This window comes from Etheostoma cragini, chromosome 23 (genome assembly GCF_013103735.1).
Source record: "Etheostoma cragini isolate CJK2018 chromosome 23, CSU_Ecrag_1.0, whole genome shotgun sequence".
Classification (NCBI taxonomy): Eukaryota; Metazoa; Chordata; class Actinopteri; order Perciformes; family Percidae; genus Etheostoma; species Etheostoma cragini.
This window is the reverse complement of record NC_048429.1, coordinates 4,381,353-4,403,945: the sequence shown is the minus strand read 5'-3', so window position 1 is coordinate 4,403,945 and position 22,593 is coordinate 4,381,353. Positions and strand designations below refer to the sequence as shown.

The window sequence follows — 22,593 nt, the reverse complement described above, 5'->3', positions numbered from 1 at the left end:
CTCATGTAAGATTGAGAAAGCAAATCCGTTTTTTTCAATATCTTTGCTTTTACCACTCTTGTTGTGTCACAGGTAAAGAACAAAATCCGGACTGAGATATTTCCTGGTGCAGTGTGATTGGAATAAGCAAATGTTTGTGTACAAAAGAGGTGGTTTGAGCAGGACTTGTCATCAGCACCTTGCCTGCAACAGACACAGACCTTTGAAAGAAAGCAAAGTGGGCAGGCTTGTCTGATTTCATGTGCAGGATGAGGATGATGAGATGCAGGGTGGAGAGTGATGAGAGCGCCTCTTTGTCCTTCAGTTGTTCAATGTCCAGCTGGGTCCACTCCTTTTCAATACATCACAGTACTGGTTGAGTGGGTGTGTGGAGGATGTGAACAGAAAGAGAGGATGGGTGCAGAGGGATTGTACGAGACTTCAAATGAGGAGTGTTTTTGTTGCCTCTTCCAACCAACACTCTGCCTCGAGCACAATGGTGCAGAGTCTGGTGAATTGCAGTTAAACTGCTGTTTTATGTAATAGATCAACATATTGATGAACATACGTATTAGCATTCTTGCCGAGAGTTAGATGAGAAGATTGGTAGCTGTCATCACATGACTGTGGGTTACGTGCATAGACAGTTAAAGAAATGGACCAACAGATCCCGTTGCTCTGGACAGAGACCAGTGAAGTCTAATAGAAGCACTTTTCCGGTGAGTGTTGAACGTTACTGTACAGCCTCCAACTGAGCTTGCCAACGTAGATGTGACGTGAGCAACCTGTCTGAAAGTTGTAAGTCTTCTGGTAGCTGTGCCAAGAGAAATCTCTTGCAGAGACGGAAAGTGTAGGTACATGTAAGGAGATAACATAGGCACAGGCTAATTAGTGCTAACTAAAATGCTAGTTAACGTTAGTAATCAAACCTAAAGAGCTAATGTAAGTCAAAACTGTCTGCGAGCTTCTCCTGACAACATGGTGATTTGTCGACAATGCGACAGCAAGTCACTTGGTCATGACACGATCGATAGCCTTTTTTTTTTTACCAAAAACAATAATGGAGCCTTTTGTGTTTCTTTAGAAATAAACAATGGACAAATAAAGTTTTTAAACGCTTCAGATCTAAAGTTATTCACTGTCAAAGGGGCGCCAAAATTAATGGCAGTCAATGGAATGCTAACGGCAGGTGAGTGCTTGGTAGCATTCAAAATAGCGCCATGTGAGCAAAATAGTCAGGAAGTAATTACCTTGGAGTAGCATAAAGGCTGGAAGGAGGGGCAGCTCTAAAGCTGTTGTCACTCTTTGTCATGAGCCTAATGCAACCATAAAGACATGATTGAAGCAGCTTTTAAACTCCTTCCTACTTAACCCTTTTTGGCCAAAACTGCTCCTAACTCTATATTTAAATTGCATATCCACTGGGCAATTAACAGACAGCTAATGGCCTGAGCCAACGTACCTGTGGGCACACTCTCAACTGAAAGCACTGGATGTTTTAAAAAGTATTTTTAGATAGTACTAAGCCAGGCTTAAGTGGAAATTCCATTTAATCAGTATCACACAGATAGTCTGAAAAACAAAACTTGCAAAACAAAGATGCTTACTGCGGCAATGGTATTGAAAATGAAGTCCGATAATGACCAAAGTACCCTACTTTAGTTAGTGGGATGGTGAATCTCCTGACTGTTGGGTTTTGTGTTTCACCTGAACAACTTGACACTCTATGATTGCTTCATTAATTAAATCAGTTCAGCCTCTAATTATTGGCTCACGGCTCTTATTACTGATCTTAATAGAGACAGGGACTACCAGGGCTCCAGAGAAAATAATGGGAGCTGATGATCAAATGGCTTTGGATGTATATAAGTCGTACACTGAGTCGCTGTTACCAAAAAGGTATCCTCTAGCACGCTTTTAATTTGAAATTCGTCTTGTGTTTGAGAGGCGCCGGCCATCGGCCAAATTGTTTTTTTGTTTGCAGAAATCCAGATAAAGTTGTGAAGGTCGATGTGCTCTGAGGCCTGGGAGGCGACGGTATGGATTTAGCTTCACAATGGGACATGGAGGGAAGGGGAGCAGAGGAAGAAAGACATAAAGAGAAAAGGGAGGGAGAGGGTAAATTGGCAGATGCAACAACCAGATTAAAGTAGGCAGCAGGAGAGGAGAAAGAAATGAGCAAAACAGTTTCAGCAGAAAGAAATGTGGATATGAAGATGCTTATGAATATGGAAGTGAGAGCAGAGACGGGGACGCTGCCTGGATGACGCCTCAAAGGCCTCAAAGTGCCAAGATACTTGCCCGCTGCTGGGGAATTTAGATACACATCTGCCAAAGCTTCTGACAGAAACTCCTCACCCCCACCTTTTTTTAATCCTCCCTTTTCTTGCTCTACCTTATATGTCATAGATGATACCAACTTGACAGCTAGGCACCTGTGGCAATGCATCTATGGATCAGTGGGCACGGGGTGTCTCTTTCGCTGTTCGTCTGCCATTAGCTTTCCCAGCCTCGGCTAACAAGCTCCTGGGTGCTTTGTTCTGAGCGTATGAGGAGCAAGGAGCTTGTGTTTCAAAGAAACCTCAAAGCCAGGCAGCGACATCAACCAGCTGGTGAAGTTACAGAGGGTGAAAGGTGTCTGGCGGCTCCTCCAGTGTGAACTTGGTTGTGTTAATCTAATGTGCTTAGAAAGCCAGAGAACTTCTCATGTGGAGTCTAATTCCCCTAGCACAGACTAAATCCTAATGCTTTGTTAGTCATCCTCAATGAAATGATAAGGTGCAGCAGAGGTTCACATTATACTGTATACCCAGCTTCACAATTATTTTGTACTACTTTTAAAATGGGTTTCAACCTTTGCATTCATTGTGAATGTAACGTTGAAGACTAGAAGCTGTACTGCTGCAAGACTTGCTGTTTTGCTCAAACAACAAGACAACTGCTGTTGTGTTGATGTGTAGCTTTGGTTAGTGTAGTTAGTGTTAGTAGCCCTTCTCAAAAATACAACTATGAATCCCTGCTACCTGTTGTCTCAAATGAAAAAGAAAACGTTTTTTTTGTTTTTAGGATTTCCTGTAGCTTTTCCAAAGATGATAAGTGTATTTGAACGGTGAAGGTCATCCTTGACTTTTGGGAACAGTGTTTGTGACAAAAGCATGAAAGGACTACTGGGGCGTTCAACTGCATCTAGTAGTCTTCATGATTCATTTACTGTATATTTCTGTATTGTACTTGTAGATTCTTCTGCATTCACAAGTTACCATGGGATTTGGGGTGTTAATTTGTGTCTCTGGTGCTTCCACACACATACAAACTTGAAAAAAAAACATCCATGCTCTTGTGTGTGAGATACGGTTTCTGAATGTCCTCTGCCTTCAGTCTCCGGGTGAGCTGTTCAAAATCTCCACGGCTTTCTACATAACTAGTCGAGACAAGGTGGCTAACCTCGTTCAAACATACAACACACAATACTTGACCATATTCTCCAAAAGAACTACTTCCATGTCCGCGTTCTGCAGGTATTTCACAAGTGTCCCTTGTTTAAAAGAAGTCTCCCAGCTTATCCTGACTTACTGACCAAAGTTGGAAAAACAGTAGGCTAGTTGATGTGACCATTACCTAGCTACTGCTACTACTGCGCTGGTGTGACTCCCAACTAAGATAGTAAAGAAGTGAGATGTCTCACTCTGTAGCTAAAACAGAGACCTAAACACACAGGGTGAAACAGGATCGGCAGCAATGTGCAGCACAACAAAAATATGGCGTTTTTTGAAAATGAAACCATCTTAACCTACTCTAGTACAAACTCAAAATACAACTATTATTCTAAAAATGAGCAAAATATGGGCACTTTAAACTCTACTCTCTCTGCATTAGCTCTACTAATAAAATGTTTTAGGTTGTGCAGGTTAAGTTTAGATTTGATTCGATTCAACCCATTGTTACACATTGTTATACTTTATAATGTATCAAAATTAATATGTACATAAAGGTATCTTTTCAGGGTTTGGGGATAGTTAGGAGTAAAATAATAAATACGAAGGATCATCTTCCTTCTCTTCCTTCAGGCCACGGTTGCAGCCTTTGCAGCCAGTGAAGGTCACTCCCACCCACGAGTGGTGGAGCTACCCAAGACAGAAGAAGGGCTGGGCTTCAACGTGATGGGTGGCAAGGAGCAGAACTCCCCTATCTACATCTCCCGCATCATCCCCGGAGGTGTGGCTGAGAGGCAGGGCGGTCTAAAGCGAGGGGATCAGCTCCTGTCCGTCAATGGCGTGGTAGGTCTGACCTCTGATACAGAATGTGGGGACAAAGCCTCAACAATATGGATCGGAGAGAGAGAGAGAGTGCAGATAAGATTTTCTATCCCTATTTATTATTTAAGCCTGCTTCCAAACAGATGAATCCGTGACTGAAATATTTTTTAGCAACTTCTCACAAAATGGAGCAATGCTCAGTTTGATATGTCAGTCAACAGTCAGGAACTATTGACATCAAAGTGCAGCGCGTCTTGAATAAGAATCAAAATACTCCAACAGCAACATAGAGTTGAATAACACTGACTGTAAGTCTGCTTGTTTCACATAATATCACAGAGGAAATGGGAGTTATTCTTTTTAAGAATACATATTCAAATCTGCTTAATTTCAAATTATACTCTCTCTCTGTCTCTAAACCCCCTGCAGAGCGTGGAAGGAGAGCACCACGAGAAAGCGGTGGAGCTATTGAAGGCGGCCAAGGACAGTGTTAAGCTGGTGGTTCGCTACACCCCCAAAGTGTTGGAAGAGATGGAAGCTCGCTTTGAGAAGCTCCGTACGGCCCGGCGACGCCAGCAGCAGCAGATCCTCATGCAGCAGCAGCAACAGCAGCAGAACGTGGCCTCTCAGCAGAACCACATGTCGTAGGTGAGGCGCTTCATTGCTTTAAGGGTGGGGGTCGGACATAAGGTAAGGCACCACCAGAGAAGAGGATAATGACATGAATGATTAGCCAGTCCCACAAGTTTTGATAGGCTGGGACATATTAGAAGTACGTATGAATGGGATACTTTACTGATTTTGATTCAGCTCTGTGTCATCTTTATGTGGTCATCTTTATGAACGGTGTGTGGCTTTATTTGGGCTTAGAGTTGCAGTCTGCATAGCTAAGCCTGGACTGGCTATGGTGAACTCAAGATAAGCACATATTATCTTTGAGCTTCAACATGGATTTTCTTTTTTTTTATTTGATAGAGTTTTGGATCCCAAGTGTATGCTATTTTCATTTTTTTCACAGATATACAGATATGGATGCAAATGATATCCACATGCAGTATAATCTTTAATCATTTTCCTCATGAGCTTGTGCACAGCTTTGGACTCCCAGCTGTTCCAGTTTCAAAGTGAAACAGGCGGATTAATTATCATATATTTTATATTCACTCAGAAAGCTTACTTTTCATCAGTAAGGTTTATTTTATACTTAATTTCTAAAGTGTTTTTTTCTGAAAGAGTCCAAATTAAAACATTTTGCAAGCATTTAGCAAAGATCGAAAGAAGCATGCTCAACTCTCCTTTTACGTTGTATTCATGCTATGCCTTGCAACTACTTTCATTGGCTCATGTGCAGGTAGTAAACATTAACATCCCAGCACGAAGCCTAAAACCTCAGTGGTATGTTTAGCAACCTTAGCAGCTGGTATCCTCTGTGCATGCAAACTTTACTGTTTCTGCTATGTTCTGCCAGTGATTCTGTTGTAAAGGCTATAAATTATTCAAGGTAAAACCAATTACTTCTGAGGCTCATGCTTATGCAGGTAAGATGATAATACAGCCTGAAATGCTGTTATTTGGAAGCCACAGCTGGATAGAGGGTCTGCATACCTCTGCTTTAAACAATGTTTTTATAGTCCAAATTTAGAACAAAGTTCTGCACTGCCAGTCAAACTAAAGCAGACTCTTACTGTGTGAAAATAGCTCAACTTAAAAGCAAGAAGAAACTTTTCTGACACTGAACAGACCATTAAGCTAGCTAAATCATATCATGCTATCCTTAGTTCTGGCCAAGCTTCCCAAATTATTGAAGCGTTTCCCTGACGTATATGAGGCGGGCATGTGTCCAGGATCCCTATGTCGCAGCCTGTTTGATTCCAAATCCCCCAAGCATATCTCTTGTCTTGCACTTGGCACAGTGCAGCTTGGGAAGGTATTTGAGAGCTTGTAACAGTGTATTATGGTAGAGCTACAGAGAGGGAACTGAGCAGGGATCATGTTGTACAGTATCAATGCTGGCATGCTGACCGCAGAGATTTGCTTTGGCGGCCAAGAGGCTGCTGACCAAGTGACACGCACAAGCAGACAAGAATGCAACATAAGCCACTGGTTTGCCTGGCATTCCTTTGTCTCTGTCTCTCTGACTGTCTCTCTGTCTACCAACCCAGGTGACTACAGTACACAGCTGTTCGATCTCCTAATCAATAATTAGTAGAGGATAAATATATGTAAAGAAATACTGCCTCTCCTCTTTTTTTTACCTGAGAGTTAAATGTATTATTTTATGAAAATGTATTAACTGTTAATGGATGGATGTCATGCAAGGTGACCCGTCACCACTATGCATTGCTGCAGGAAACCCTGCATACATAGGCAGCATTTAGTGACCCATACCACATAAACTAGGACCTACATACATTTTCATAACAAGTTTTGAGTCAACATTAGTTTTTTCTGTCTTGCATTATCCAAAGTTTACTTCTGTAGTTGGAAAAAACACATCCCCCCACTTTTATTTAGAGCCTGTGTAGTGGGTATAACTCTGCATTGTGTTGTATTGTGGTTCCCAGGTTTTGTTTTTCAGCTATTTATTCCAAGGCACCAGCTCTATGTGTAGAAAAACAAAGCATTCACAAAGTCTCTCCTGCATAGATGCTCTCTGTGCCTGGGTAATACAATGACAGAGTCAGTTAGTGCCCTGCGCTACAGTAGCTAGCATTGTTTCTGCACTCTAGTGTTGCAAGCAACACAACAGAACTGCCACACACAAGCCTTGACAAACTTATCTTCTGTTTAGCAGATTAATGCATGAAAATTTACAAAACTTTAGTTCTAAAACGTATTGTAAAAACATGAATACAGTCACATACTTTTGTTTAAAGTAACACTGTGTCACATTTAGTAAAGAAAATACTTTTTGTAGCTGACTCGTCCACGGCAGTACATTGGTTAGCTTCCGAGTCAGTACTCCTGCCTGCTTCTCCAATCTGGGAGAGTGCTGACTGTCATAAACTGTCTATGGATAAGTACCTCATGCAGCCCCATTTCAAAAGATCCAAATTATCCCTTTAAAAACTGATTTGTTTTACCAAAAGCACAGGAGTTGGAGGAATTAAAGCTTTAAAGTCGGTATGCAGTATCAAGCAGTATTTGAATCTACAGTATAAGTATTTTGTAAAATCATCAGGCAATATAGAATTATTATAAGAAAACAAAAACAAAATGAATAACAGTTATATTTATAATAGTTAAATTGACACAAGTATACAGATGAGTATGGGGCAGATAAATGGAAGTGACATATTGCACAGTATGGAGGTGACACAGAGTAATCAATAAATACATAAATATGCATTGTGCAGAATGTTGTCAAGATAACTCTCAAGCCTTTATGTCTGAACCATCAGCGAGCTCTAAGGCACTGCTCTCAGTTTTTTTCTCTCTTTTTTTAATGAACTGCAGGTTGTTTCAAAAAAAGAAGAAGTGAAGGAGAGCGAAAAGGTGGATCTCAAAGACCATCTGTTTGTTGTTGAGGATCCCAAAGGAATCTCTCCATCGTGGAGGAAACCAATAAGTAGAAGACTCTTTTACTTCCTCTCTCCCTTCCAGTGTACCACCGATTACTGAGCAAAAACAAAGAGAGCCGTTTGTCCTAAAAATTGGTGCTTTGAAAAACAAGTATGAGGGAGGCAATGACAGTTGTCCATTTTAACTTTGTATTCACTTTTATAAGTTGTTGTCCCCGGTTGTGAGTCTAACTGAAACGCCCTTTCTTGTGTTTGTTGGTTTGTTTACAGTCATCCACTTTTGGTTGTTCACCTACTTCCACTGCGCCGTGGCACCTTTGCCATTTTGCCATAGATATCATTTGTACAGTGGTGTTTCTATTAATTTTTCAACAGGTGCTTGTATCTCTGTGTGAATGACCATCAGTTTCTTTTCATTTTTGTCAAACTTGTCTTGTTCTGAAAAATGGAATTTGTGAACTCTTTTTTACCTTATATATTGTAGCAGGAAAGATTTTGTATCTTGTAGGTTTAGCAATAACACACGTTCTTAAGTTTTTTCCTCCTTTGACACAAAATCGGATACATGCGTACATACAGAGTTTATGAGATACGTGCACATGTAAATCATTGTAAAGTAAAATGGGTCTTATGTACTGTAAGGCAACGTCTGTGTGTCCAGTATATCCTCTGTGCCATTTAAAGAGATTATTGATTTACAGGTGGCATAAATAATTATTGTGCAATAACTGTGATTATTACCAGACTTGGTAAGCCACTCCTAGCTGAGATTTATCTAGAAAACATACCATGAGACCGAGATGTTACCAAGAGATTTTACCAAAGTTAAAATCAGTCCTCAGAAATGTTAACTGTCCTGTTCTCGACAGGCAAACAGAATGTCACCAGTTTTTATTCGAACAGAGTGGGAATTAAATACAGAAAATAATGCTACAATTGTTGTCCAGTCTGTTTCATAGTTTATGAGATCAGAGATGTATCATACATTTTATTCTTCCTTTTAAATATATTATTTTCTTTCTAAGATGTGCAGATTATTATTTATCCCTTGTATAACTGCTGAATATTAGCACATAGTTCATGTAGATCCTGGTTTCTCTTTTGACAATCATTTTGAGAAGTTATTATGAGACTGAGTGGAATGTTTCTCTTTCTGTTATTCTCTGTACCTGTAACGAAAATGTTGATAAAAGTGATTATTACTTTTATATTGTCTTTGGTGCTAAGCGCTCCTTGTTGTGTGTTTTTCTTTTGCCCTACACTTCTCCGGATAACTTCTTTGTGTCTTTGATATCCTCTTGTATTTTTCTTCTTTTTCTATTTTTCTGTAGGTGGCTTTCTTTTCTTTGTTTGTTTAACTGCGCGGGCTTTACCTCTTTTTGTTCCCTTCAATTTATCCTAACTAAATCCAAAACATAAAACGCATCAATTACTGTGTGACAGAGTTTTTTTTCTCTATCCATGAAACAGCGAATGAAAAGCTGTCATGACGTTGATAAGTTGAATGTTTTATGATTATTCGTTTATGGATTTGTTGACAGAAAGTGATCACTTTTCATAACATTACATCTAATTGCACAAGTCCAGCAGAGAAAAATCCTTCTAAATGCATAAATGTGTCGCGCATTACCATTTCCTAAACAACCTGATAGCACTTAGGTCACATTATGGCAAAGCTGTTGTATTAGGTCACCTCTGGGCTTGGGTTTTGTAGGACACTCACTCGTCAAGCAAAGCATCTCCATACAACTGATCCCTTTTTGTATCTTTAAATCACAGGTACTCTTTCTTAATTGACTGAACATTTTTTAAGCTTATGGTCCTGTACTTACCGTCAAGATAAAAAAGCGACAACAAACTGTTGATATGCAATTGTTATACATTCTATATTTGTATAAATAAATCTATGTGCTTGTGTACAGTGAATGCTTTATTGACCCTTTCTTCATTCCCCATACTACCTTATTATCATGTAGTTAACTCTGACCGGGAACACCAGAAATCACGTTTGTCCTCTTCTGAGTAATTGCAAAAAAGTACATGAAAATTTAAATTTGCAAAAATAAAGATGGTTTGATTAGGGATGTTGCTACATCCAAGCCCTCCCAAAGAGACAAAACACTATTTATTTATAAAAGGTTTGGGTGGGAACATAGAGTTCAGCGTACGTTGCAGTAGGGAGTCTAAAAAGGGATACTTTTTTATTTATTTTTTTAATGGGTTTGCATGAGGTACTTCTCCATAGTGGCATCGTATTACCTACAGTAGATGGAGTAGTTGTAGAAGTAGTTGAAATCCCGACACGGAGGAAAAGAAATGTGCTGCTGTGTAATGACTATAGGAGTTAACTGTATTTTAGACACCTCAAAAAAGGCCCAACTAAAAAAAAATAGACAGATCAGTTTAAGTCTCTCTTCTTGAAGGCTCTGGTTTACTGCAAGGTAAAACGTTGAAAACATTTTAAATATAGTGTACACTTGTACAGAAAAGAATGTTTTTTTTAGAAGGGAATTTTTTTTAGGTGGCTAAAACACATTTAGCTGCTGACCCTATCCAGAGCAGTACAATGGTTAGCTTCCATGTTGGTGCTCTTTCCTGCTTCTCCCAATTGGGGGCGTGCCGACCCCAATCTACATGTAGGTAATACACTACCAATGGATAATTCCCTTATGCAACCCCATTTAACAATAACCAAACTATCCCTTTATCCGATCATATAGGAAAAATGTGTTAAATCAGCTGTTTAAGCTCTATGTGGCGATACTTAGAACCTTGAACATTAGAGTCTTAAATACTGGATTATTTAACTTTAGAATGTTTGCTCTACTTAGGATGATAATATAAAAATGACTGAGGCCAACTCACTCTTCAATGATAGCTATGTGTCTCTCGGTTCAATACCCAGTCAGGTACCTAGAATAATTACAATATTGGCAAAAGTATAGTAGCATGCAGCATCATACCGTAAAACAGTACAAACTGTTTATTTCTTATAACAACGATACAACACTCTCTGATTGCTTCTCAGTGATGAGTGCAGCGGCTGAAGGTGAGGTGATTAAACCGTGTGCACTGAAATGCCCCTCTGAAGACTCGTGCAGGTTTTTAGCCCTGGAACAGAAAGTCAATGACCTTTTGTTAACTCAATACAGAGAGCTGAAACTGCTACGGATCAAGAGACTCTTGTGAATGGAAGGTATTAAACTCAAACGATGAAAAGTGGAAGTACAAAGCAGTGATGTTGCTTCACCGGCAACATCTTGTACATGGTGTTATGTGCAATGAAATCCCCGTTGGAGCTATTCTCCAGCAAATAACTACTTATATACAACTGATCAAAGCCTGAAGTGAAAATACTCAAGAGTGCATGTGACATTAATGCAGATGACAGATCCCTCACCCGTGTCCATGGCTGTTAATCAGGAGCAAAGAGCCTGAATGTAACACCTCCTGAGGATCACATCACATCACAGGAGCGAAAGAAAACGGGTGTTATAGTGTTTAAATGATCTAAATCCCATAAACTAAAGAAGCAACTACATTATATCACCTCCTTTTGTATATCTTTGCAGATCCTTGCTTAGACAGCTGTCCCACATGACAGATTTTGCCAGAGGGCGGATTAAATTCTCCAAAGATCCCAGTTAAACTTTCATTTTAAGATCAGTATTTCCCCTCAAATATAAAGTACCTTCAAGAGTCGTAATGTTAGGATTACAATAGGCACTGTATATAGTTCCCTGAAGTAAAAACCTGTGCATTCATTTTGATTACATTAAAATCCAAACACATGGGACACATGAAAATGTAGTGTTGATGTAGGAAATGCAAGAAACACCTCATCCTTGTGGTCTCACTGAGTACTACAGTTATGACTATGCTGGTATTTGAGTCATGCTGTCGAGAAGTTCATTTTAAAAATAAAATAATATCCATGCTCTGCATCCAAAATCTCCACCTTGATCAATGTTACTGAACCTTTTATTGCCAACGTTTTGATTCTGAATTATCAGTCAGCCCTTCAGCTCTCTACAATGCAAAAACGCGCTATATTTGCTAGACTTGAAGCTGCTGAGAAAATGATTGCAACCCGTTGGAAAACACCTCATGGCGTGTCTATTCATACTTGGACACTTGTTTTGGATGTCATACATTTGGAACTCTCTACAGCTCGCATAAATGGAGCACCAGGAGGGACTTTGGGCACTTGGCTCAGCATTGCTGAATCCTTGACATCCATGCTGTTGACTTTTTCTACAGCCTTCTTACTTGCTACAGCCGCTTATGTGTTTGGTCCCTTATCACATTGTCTGTGTGTATGTGTGCTAATGTGTGTGTTTGGGTACTGAATGTATTATATGAAAGTTGCGTCCATCCCTCTTACCGTTGTGTTTTTATTATGTCTCCTTCCTTTCATCACAAAAAATAATAATATCCATGCTCTGTCCAGAATAAAATTCACATAATATAAAATGAAAGTCAGATTTTATAAAAGTCTCTCTCTGTTTAACTTTAATTTCCCCTGATTTCATGTTCGGCCACAACAACCGCTTAAATAATACTACATGCAAGCTACCTTTTTTCAAGACTCCAAGAGGTGCTCTCATGTTTGTTGTTTCACCCTTGATGTGAGGACGATGTTCTTCACTTAAGGTGACAAGACCATCTTTGAACATACGAAAGTTTTCATGCCATGCATGGTCATCAACTACTCCTTCCACAATGTAAATCAAAACATATGATAGTACAACACGGGCCATTTTTTATGCAAAATGAGTACTATTTCTTTTACTAATTTAAATACCTTTTGCTAACAGTAGTTGTGTATTTTACATTTAGGGTGCTTACTTGTAATGGAGTGTTTTTATGCTGGTTCTTTTATTCTGTGTTGGAATACTTCTCCCACCTCTGTAGGTACTTTACGTTAGTGTTTCCATTTTGTGCCACTTTATACTTCTACTCCCACATTTTAGAGGAAATTATTGTACTTCCACTTTTAATACTTTATCCAGGTTGTGGAGAGCACTTCTGTATTTTTTGAATGCAGGATTTTGAATGCTGGTATTTCCACTTGTACTGAAGGATCTGATTGTAACTTTCACCACTGTTGACGAGGAATAACAAGTTATTGTTCTTCGTTACATAATTGACAGTACAATGTGGTGAAAATCAATTACTGTCTTTAACCCATCCTGTGGGAACAGTACACAGCTATACATGCAGCATCCAGGGAGCATGTTGGGCTTCAGTGTGTTGCTCAGGGACACTTTGACACTTTGTGATTGAGGGGCAACAACTCCATACCTTCTAGCAATAGCCACCCATTAGAATAATAAACACAAAATATGTTATATAATATAGATCTTTCTGTGTAAGTATTGTGATTTTTACAGTATTGCATTGCCTCTCATCAGACTACATAAACTGAAGTCAAACACAGCATGGTCGAAGACACGATGCGGTAGGACACATATGTAACCCCCCCTCCCCCACAAGCACAATTAGAGGCTATTTGTTCTCAACTCTGGTGTTGATGGTATAATCAAGGGTGTTAATGATGTCTCACATTTGGAAGGAGAGAACAAACAGGTAAACACGGTGCTGCCTCCCCCTAAACACTGCCAGGCACATAAAATATACAAAGAGCTGTGAAAAAAGCAGGACAAATGTGTTTTTAATTAGTAAACTGAAATATTTTCATTGATTGTAAACATGCTTCTCGTCTGTTGTTTAAAACCTTGCTATGATGCAGGAAAAAAAAACATTTTAGAAGGATAAAATGTCTTTTACACCGCTGTAATGACTCACGCGCACTAGGCTACGTGAGTGATTATAGCCCTGTCAAATGATTAATGGTATCAGTTGACCTCTATCAGTTTCCAAAGTGATCTCCACACCTTGTTAGCTGGAGACAGTCTAGAATGTTCTGGTTGAGCCCTGCGCGATACGTGATGAATAACTTGCCCTTTTATTTTGATTAAGCCATCTTTTATGACTTGTGTTTATTAGCATGCAAAAGCACAAGAACCTGGTACAGTATCTTAAAAGATTTATTTAGCTGATGATGCATCTTTAAACAGTTGCAAACCCATTAAACTGTGATTGATCAGTGTCATGATCAGTTATGATGGCAGCTGCTCTCATCCTTGGATATTGTGTTACTCTGTTTTATTAAACACTCTACACACTAAACAAAATGTGTAAAAATGACAACGGCGTCAGCCAGTCATCCGTTTTTGATGTTTCATATTCATGGTGTCTTCACGAGTGAACGACACAACCCTAAGTGATCATATTTCTTGACCATTTTAGCTTATTACACCTCCTACATTAACTTGATGATTATATTTGAACACATGGTCACAAAGAAACAGAAAAGGAAGAAGAAATAAATCCAAAATGGCTCAAAATTGTATACAAAACGGTGAAAGATTTAATGGCAACATATAAAGTAAATAATTAAAACTGCTTAAATACCACTTCATGTTGGAATAATGCATCATTACATTAACTGTCATACTTAAATATGTCATATTGGGTATAATAGCATGTATAGAAAAAATGGGCATTTACATTACATATTTACAATCTCATGTACAATATAAAAGCTGCTTGCCGCAGGTCTTCAGATACAGCTGAGTCTCCTTCAGATTCGCACAACACTAGTTCTTATCTCTTGGTGCAAATGCAGCTGGTGTATGGTGAAAGCAGGGAGCCTGCCCATGGCAATATATCCACGTCACAGCAAAGTTTCCTTCACAGGACGTGGTAGACGGGCCTGGATCCGGGGCTCTCTGGCGTGCAGGGCTGCGAGTCGGAGCTGCCGGGGGAGAAGGTGGCCATGTCTCTCAGAGCTGGTGGCCCGCAGCTGGACTCCACCGAGGACAGACGGTCCACGATGCTGGAGAGACACTCCAGACTGGAGGCTCCGGCTGCCTTGTTGCCTAAACTGTCTGATAAGAGGAAGACAGAGGACACGTGTTTATTAAAAAAAACACAAAAAAATACATACTTAAATCCTGGTACTTCTGGACTCCCAGAGGCAAAATAAAATATACGTTAAATTACGTTGTTGGGTTTTTCATGCACTATGCTGACTCAAATGCACATCATAATAACATCAGGCTGCTGGTGCTCTCAAAAGGTCTTACCGTTCCTCGCATATAAATAACTGTTGCTGTAGTTTGCATTCAGATGGTGCCACACTGGACTGTTGCTGTCAGCCTGCAAGGAAACCAGAAATAAACTTTACCCTTGAAGTCTTGCAAACAGAAAATTATGTTTTATGTGTGCATAAGTATGTATGGGAAAGGAAAAGGCAGGAAAAATTGCAAAAAAACAACTAATGCCCTTCACAACATTCTGGACAGGCTAATAAATCCTGAATTCCAAAGTTATGGGCTTCTTTATTTCACATCCACCTTAAAGCCAAAGTGGCAGTATATGCACCCCCTTCCCCTGCCTGGATCTGAGCGTGCCGAATCGATTGTATCAGTGGAAGCAACACCAGTTTGTGCAAGATGACACTTTCTCCTAGTAAATCTGCAGAAAATCCTGGCAGCGGTGCAGAACATGCAGTCAGGATGGAATGCAGAAAAGTGCCCGGTTTTTCCTGCCAGACTTCAGTAAGGTGGATTTAGCTCGGTTTATTAGGGCTATAAAGTGTCCTGTGGTGGGAAAGCCATTACTCTAGCCAGCATGATAAGTTATTTTGTATTAGCTGATACACTGTCTCCTTCAGACTGTTGTTGAGAACAACTAATTCAACCTGACCTTTAATTACACCCATCACACACAGAGGGCAGAGATTGTAGATTTTAGTAGTGAAGAACAATGAGAGAGTGTGAGAGTGTGACATGCATGGAGAAGCATCGTAAAGAAGGTCTTGGGGCAAAACAAGCTTATTTGAACAATAGGTTTCTAAATTGAAAATGCAGGCTCTATTTTAAAATGAAATACCATTCATACGTGGTAATGAGAAATGACAGGGCTTAAACAAAAGACTCTGGAGATTCAACAATAAAGGTCTTTTCAGGTGAAGTTTCTCAAAGATGAAGTTCTGGCCCACATGCAGGTGTAGTTGTTTCCTTTGCTGACATTGCATTGGTTTCAGACCTGGAGCAAGACTCTGCAGAACCAGATGTCTGCATGAAGAGGCTGAACATGTGGATGAGAGGTCTTACCATGCCATCCGAGCAGCTGGACAGCGGGCTCCCGGGCTCAGAGCTGCTCTCTCCAGGTAGGCCGTAGTAGTTTTCCACCTGCTCACGCAGCAGATCTTGCAGGCTCTCAATGTACTGGATGGCATTGCGCAGGATCTCCACCTTGGGCAGACGTTGGCTAGGGTTGGCAGAGGTGCAGCGCCTCAAAGCCTCGAAAGCGTGGTTGACCTTCTTCAGCCGCCGGCGCTCGCGCATAGTGGCGGCCCGTCTGCGGTCCACAAAGTTGGACTTGCGCTTGCAGGCCTTGCAGGCCCACTGGAGGCAGTGTCCTGGCTGGTGGGGGGCTCCGGGGATCCTCACATGCTCGTCCTCCTCAGAGCCATCGAGCTCCAAGCCGGCGCCAAACTCCAGGCTGTCTGGAGATGAAGCACACGCTCTGTCGTAGTAGACCTGGGATGGTGAGAAGACGTCCATATTTGCTGAAGAAAAGAGGTCTGAATGGGTGTAGAGATGGGCACAAAGGAAGTAAGGAGGGTAGAGGAGTGGGGTGAGGGAGAGAAGACCTCTGAGTGATATGAGGAGTCTGTTGCCCCAGGCCCCCCTTATATGCCCCCAGGCCAGAGCCCAGGGCCCACATTGGCCAGATCTAATTACCATGGCCCATTGGCCCAGCCAGAAGGCAGGCTGGGGTTAGCTCAGCTCCCTCCCTGCCCCATCTCAACGCGCTGCTTCTCACCCCCCAGTACCCTGCAGAGTTTCCCACATCTGCACTTACTGGTGTTTTCCTACTCATCACCACGCTCTCTTTCCAACTGACCTTCTCCTACAATGCCATGATGAATACAATTCTTGGGAATGTTTCAGGACTGTGGGTGAATATTTTCTGTTGTAATCACAACGTGACTCCTTTTTGAATAATCACGAGAGCTTTAATTTTGCTTGATTTATCTGTAACCGGCCTACAGGCGTCATCATATCAAAGCCTGACAACGAAAGTGACACTTTGCTATGGAGACATGCATTTTAAAGAGAGTGTTTTGTTTAGTCAAACTATGCAGAAAAAGAGGATGACTACTTGTAAGAGTAGGCAGGCCAATTTTCACGGAGACAACAGCGTTGCAGATGCAGCCCAGCTGCAGAGGAAGGTGTAACATTTCAAGCCCTGTAAATTCACATGACAGTGGTAAGCCCCTTCTAAACACCCTAAGCTCATCACTGAAGGTGCTGTGAATGAGGGGATCCCTGTTTGCCAAAGCTCATCAAAACAGTAATTACACATTTGACACCACTGCACAATTCCCTGCGTCATTTTGCCTCCAAGTACCAAATTTTAACCGTTAAAAGTTATTGACACAATTCAGGTACTATGATTCAGCCCTCAACAGATGGCCACTATGGTGCAGGAGTTTCATTTATGTTTTATTAAGTGGTGAAAGGAAGGTTTGAGGGGTTATAAGCAATCTCCGCGTGATTATTAAGAGTTACTTTTATTTAACAGAAAAGATAATACAAATGTATTGGATATTTTTAAATGTTTTACATTGCAAATCAAACCATCACAATAGGTTAAAGAAATGTTATTAAAAAGGTACTTTTCTTTAGATTATCCCCATTCTGTTTAGTTTCCTCTTTTTCTGGAAAATAATGATGGTGACACAGCAAACTGCTCTGGAGTGAAGTTAAATTGACTCTCTATTTGAGGAATTGCTCTCTCTTTCAGACTGAAAGGGGCTTTTTTAGCAGTTTGAGCCTGACTTGCAGACTAATTTAGCTAATTATGTTGTTGACAGCTTACAAGGATACAATGCGGATATTTCTCACAATGTGTCAAAACGTTTGGCGAGCCCCATTCTCTGGGAACTGTGCGCACCTAAGAAAACACCAGTATACACGCTGCCTCCGAATTGCCGTCCGAGTTTGGATTAGGCACAGCTGAAGAAGACATCGGCTCTCCTGCGCTTGTAACTGCTGAGGAGATCAAAGGCTGAGAACAAGGTCGACAATGAGAAAACCTGGTATCAAGCGATTGCTAATTGAGGCTGGAGTTAGATCGGCGCAGCACATGGCGTTTAATACTTATATTGGCACCGTTATTGCGCGCGGGCCGGTGCTGAGATCAGTGCGCTCGGCTGGTCTCTTGGGAACTCTTCTGAGTTTGGGTTTTTTGTTGATCTCAAGGGTCAGAGACAGAGTTAAGTGAAGGGCAGGAGGTGATCTTTTATGTCCATCACCCATCACGTCTGAAAACCTTATTTCTTCTAAACTGCCTCATGCTTTGACTTAATTTGCTGCTTGTTTGGTGCAACACAAAGCCTTGACAGAGAGGCGATTTATCACTAACATTCCAGCAAAATAGATACTTCTCTAAAGCTCCTTTAGGTGAAATTAAAGCCCATATTTAATCACATTATATATATATTTTAACTGCCAAAATACTGTTTGTGAATTTGGAGTTTTAAGAATGTCTCTGTCACTACATTAAAAATACACATTTATTCAGAGTTCTTGCAAGGGGAAATCAATAATGTGAATAGGCCTAAATAACACTGAATTAAAAAAAAAATACTTTTTCAAAGCTCAGTGGATTTTGTTTAAGGCTATCTTTCACCACACATAAAGTCCATTTTACTTTCCCCACAAGAAGAAGTGAAACAAAAAAAAGCATTTTGAGTGGCAACAGCATTTGTTTGGCACTGAGCAGAAAGAGGTGCATGCCAGCCCTGCTGCAGTGAATCCTTTTCTTCGCAGGATATTCAAGGAAAATAAAGCCTCCAGGCTTATCATCCCCCCCCCCCCCAATAACTGCTCGCCTTTCATCGGCTTAGACTTTTAAAAAAACACTGCCAAATTAGAATGATATGGTGTCATCAATAACACCGAATTGCCTGTAAAGTTAAACAAGAGAAAGGCAGGGCTCTCAGAATGTGTTGTTCCTTTGTGGGGAGTGGAGTCTGATGGAGCGAACATAAAGTGTACTGTACTGTATGAGACAATAAGATTCAAACCCCAGCTGGATATTGAGTTTTTACAGCAAATACAACTGCAGGTTTACGTGTATGTCAAGTATGTCAAGAAAGTATTTTACATTTTAGACAGTAAATATCCACGTTGAACCAAACATTTCTTTGGTCTACAATTTAGGTCAGTGCAGTCATTACCAAAGACGTTAAATGAGCAGATACCCATGGAGCTGCAAAATGTGATGAAATAACACTGCTATCAGATAGAGTGCGTGGGCAGGAGCCCATTAAAACCACATTACTGTTTAGGGGTATCACGTTTCTGTCTGGTGTCTACAGAAAACACAATATTTGGTCAAAGATATGAGTAGCTCTCTAAAAAAGGGCCATATCAGGATTAATGTATGTTTTTCAGCTCTTATTAACAATAAAAGCACCAATACAAATACAGAAAAATAATACTACATGACAAGTAAGTCCTGGTTTAAAAATTTCACTAGAAGTAACACAGTTAAATGTATGAAAAGTATAAAATGTGTAGTTACACAGAATGGCCTCATTTATAATTTATATCTTCAGATAAGTATTGGTGATACTGGAAGTTGATCAAGTAGAATTTTACTTGACTAAAACTTGCTTATACGTAGCAGAGTATGAGTATAGAAAAGATTAGATACCTTTATTAATTGCCTAAAAAACAAAAAATTGCCCCAAACTGGCAATACATGTGAAAGAAGACCTTAAACATTTCCATTTGAAAGAACAATACATTAAGAAACCCTTTAAAATGTACTCAGGAAACATGCAAGTATCACATGCAAGATACAGTCATTCGAAGGTTTCACAGCTGTGGGCACATAGGACATTCTAAACCCTTCTGTGGAGCATCTCAGCATCTTTAACCAGTCACTCAACACACTTTTTCGGCACAAAAAAACTCAGTTTGCACACTTCCCCTGTTTCTTTCAAATAGCTTTGTTTTCCCCTTATGGGATGTTTCATTGTAGTCTTGACCTTCTAATAAACCTGACACACATGTGACAGTATGCATGGACATGTATGTGTGTGTGTGTGTGTGTGTGTGTGTGTGTGTGTGTGTGTGTGTGTGTGTGTGTGTGTGTGTGTGTGTGTGTGTGTCTGCAGGCCTGAGAGATGAGGCAGAGCCCCAAAGGTCAACCAGGGCTTTGTGTCGTCCACAGAGATCTGAGGGAGACCAGCACACCTCGACATCATCAACAAACGCCCCCTTCTCATGTCAAAACACGACAAACAAGACTCAATGGATTTCCATGCCGTTAACGTCTCGTCACGCATTTTTATAGCTCGCATGTAAACACTCTATCACGTGACGATGAAGCAAGTGATGATGAATTAAGACCTAATGGCTCAGATAACTTCATTATCCCAGCGGGCTTTGCACCCACAATCCTGCTGTCCAAGTTTCCACGTCCCCAACATATGATCGGAGTGGAGAGGCACGCTGTGTTTTGGAGGGGACTCAAGTTACTGTTGTGGGATCAGTCCTGCTGGAGGCCAGTTGGAACAAAGAGAAGCAAACTATTTCAGCGCAGTTTGAACAGATTTTATGGACTTCTAATTGCCGTGAACGCAGGGGGGAACTGGTACACCTTGAACTGGTAACGGTGTTGGTGTAAAACACAGAGATACAGCGAGGGGTAGAGTGACCTTTTATTTGCAGAAAATGTTTTACCCATGATTTGTGCCCAGTAGAAATTTTAAACTGTTCATGACCATTGTTGATTTTAACATTACTATGGTAAAGAAGCTTAAAGATTCTATTTGTGGTGGAATGCTTAATTTCCTCCATCACACCATATACATGGATGCATTCCTTCCCAGCATGCCCTTGAAGAACTAGGAAAATAGGGGTTTAGAGTATTGCAAAACTTTAATTTATTGGCTTGGTCAGTTATGTACAAATATTTAAATACATCATCAGCTTTCTTAAAGGAATTTATCTCCTTTTGAATATAAAATAAATCAAACTAAACATTACAATATTATAAAATATGTACAAATTTGTTGCTCCTGCTGTACAAATGAATACTACATAACAAACAGAAGTCAGAATGGCTGAATATAGTGGAAATAATTTAGGGATAAATAATGGAAAATTGAAAATTGTTGTCTATAATGAATGGTCTTCGCTAATGTTTCAGTTTGTGGAGAAGTTGTTTTTGTCGTTGTTGGTGATGCTGTCAACGATGGAGGACAGACGACGGAGGCTGGAGGATGCAGAAGACTCGCTGGTTCCTGAAAAAGCAAAGGCCATTGACATACAATGGTTTTGTTTTATTTATATTTTTACTGTTGAATGTATAAATGAAGTTAGACATATGTACCTTCTCTCTGGTTTATTATTGCTGCAGTGGAATGGTCGGCAGAGGTTGGCCAGGTCTCCGAGGACTTTTTCCAGTGATGCTCTACCTGTAACAATGCACAAATTACCCATACATGTTTTTTGTCAGTTCATTTTAAAACCTTATACATAGACATAAGAACATTTTATGAAATTGGACAATCTGGAAACAGGCATAATATTCTTTTGACAGAGATAAAACTCCAAATAAAATCCAAATATATAAATGGCCAACTTAACATTAGGGACATCCTTACTGAATATAATGCTGTTAGCCTTAATTGTTATAAGAATATCATACTGACACCAAGATATAAACATGTAGTAAACACCTCCTAATGTCATGCAGGAATATTATAGGGATGTTACTAATACAACTTGGAAAAAAGCCATAAAATGATGTCATTATAAAAAAATATCTGAACAGTCTCCACAGGCACACAGACAGACTCGTAAGGAATATCATGGGGACACTATGAGGATTTCATTGGCATCCAGTGATATCTTACACGGTGTTCTTTGTGGGATGATCCGTTTTGCGTTTTCTCCTGCTCGTCCAGTGTCTGCAGTAGATCCTGTAACCTCTCTATGTAACTAATGGCGCTGCGTAATATCTCCACCTTGGGTAGCCTCTGGTTGGGGTTGGCCACGGTCTTCCTCTTCAGCACGTCGAAGGCCTCATTGATCTTCTTGAGCCTCCTCCTCTCCCGGAGTGTGGCGGCCTTGCGTCTATCCGTCGGCGCTGACTTTCTCTTGCAGATCTTGCAGGCCCACATGAGGCACTGGCCGTCGCAGTGCGCCCGGAGACCCGGGGGCGCAAGGACGTGCTCTTCCCCGCTGCTCTCCCCCCCGGTCTCGGACGGAACATTATCCTGGCTGTCATTGCCGTTGTACAGAGGAGACACCCCGGACATGTCCAGGTGCTGTAGTGGTCCATGATCCCCTTCTTCCAAATACCGCAAATCGTTGAAAAGATAAGGGTTGGTCTCAAAAAGGTCCATCATATTGTTGCGCCCCTCTCTCTGTTTTGACAGTGGGACTGTGGCATTTAAACAGAGCAACAGGGACACAAGTCACCAGGCTTATATATAGAATGTGAAACTCTACCCAACGCTTTGGCTGTCACACTGCATCAAGCATCTCTTTTTTTTCCAATGGCTCTTTACAACCTACTGACTTTGTGCAGGAAATGCATATACATTAAGGCCTTCAGGAGCGATTGAAATGTCACCTCATATTTCATGACAGGTGCTTGAAATTTCTGCATCTGGACAAAATGGCCGCACACAGATATTTCCCAGCGATGCCACCGAAAGACAATAGTGTTGTTCCAAA

At 40.6% G+C, this 22,593-nt stretch overlaps 3 protein-coding genes across 4 annotated transcripts in view; 1 reads left to right on the top strand and 2 right to left on the bottom strand.

Annotated features, from left to right (window-relative positions):
- The window catches only part of lin7a (lin-7 homolog A (C. elegans)), a 31,433-nt gene extending 21,751 nt beyond the window's left edge, over window positions 1-9,682 (top strand). The window contains exons 4-6 of one of the 2 annotated variants that reach the window (XM_034863597.1): window positions 4,047-4,256; window positions 4,665-4,879; window positions 7,692-9,682. In XM_034863597.1, the coding sequence (XP_034719488.1) occupies window positions 4,047-4,256; window positions 4,665-4,879; window positions 7,692-7,716 (450 nt within the window). In that variant the 3' untranslated portion in view covers window positions 7,717-9,682. Of the gene's footprint in view, window positions 1-4,046; window positions 4,257-4,664; window positions 4,884-7,691 lie in introns of both variants that reach the window. The other variant, XM_034863598.1, reaches the window with a different exon arrangement.
- Window positions 9,683-14,201: 4,519 nt separating this feature from the next.
- myf5 (myogenic factor 5) lies at window positions 14,202-16,572 on the bottom strand. Its single transcript, XM_034863595.1, has 3 exons — window positions 15,940-16,572; window positions 14,908-14,980; window positions 14,202-14,709 (listed from the first exon to the last, which is right to left on the bottom strand). Exons 1-3 carry the CDS (start codon window positions 16,390-16,392, stop codon window positions 14,513-14,515), a joined length of 723 nt encoding a protein of 240 aa, XP_034719486.1. The 5' UTR covers window positions 16,393-16,572; the 3' UTR covers window positions 14,202-14,512.
- A 3,977-nt stretch (window positions 16,573-20,549) lies between these two features.
- Window positions 20,550-22,318, bottom strand: myf6 (myogenic factor 6). Its single transcript, XM_034863599.1, has 3 exons — window positions 21,768-22,318; window positions 21,242-21,326; window positions 20,550-21,152 (listed from the first exon to the last, which is right to left on the bottom strand). Exons 1-3 carry the CDS (start codon window positions 22,260-22,262, stop codon window positions 21,055-21,057), a joined length of 678 nt encoding a protein of 225 aa, XP_034719490.1. The 5' UTR covers window positions 22,263-22,318; the 3' UTR covers window positions 20,550-21,054.
- Between the last annotated feature and the right edge of the window lie 275 nt (window positions 22,319-22,593).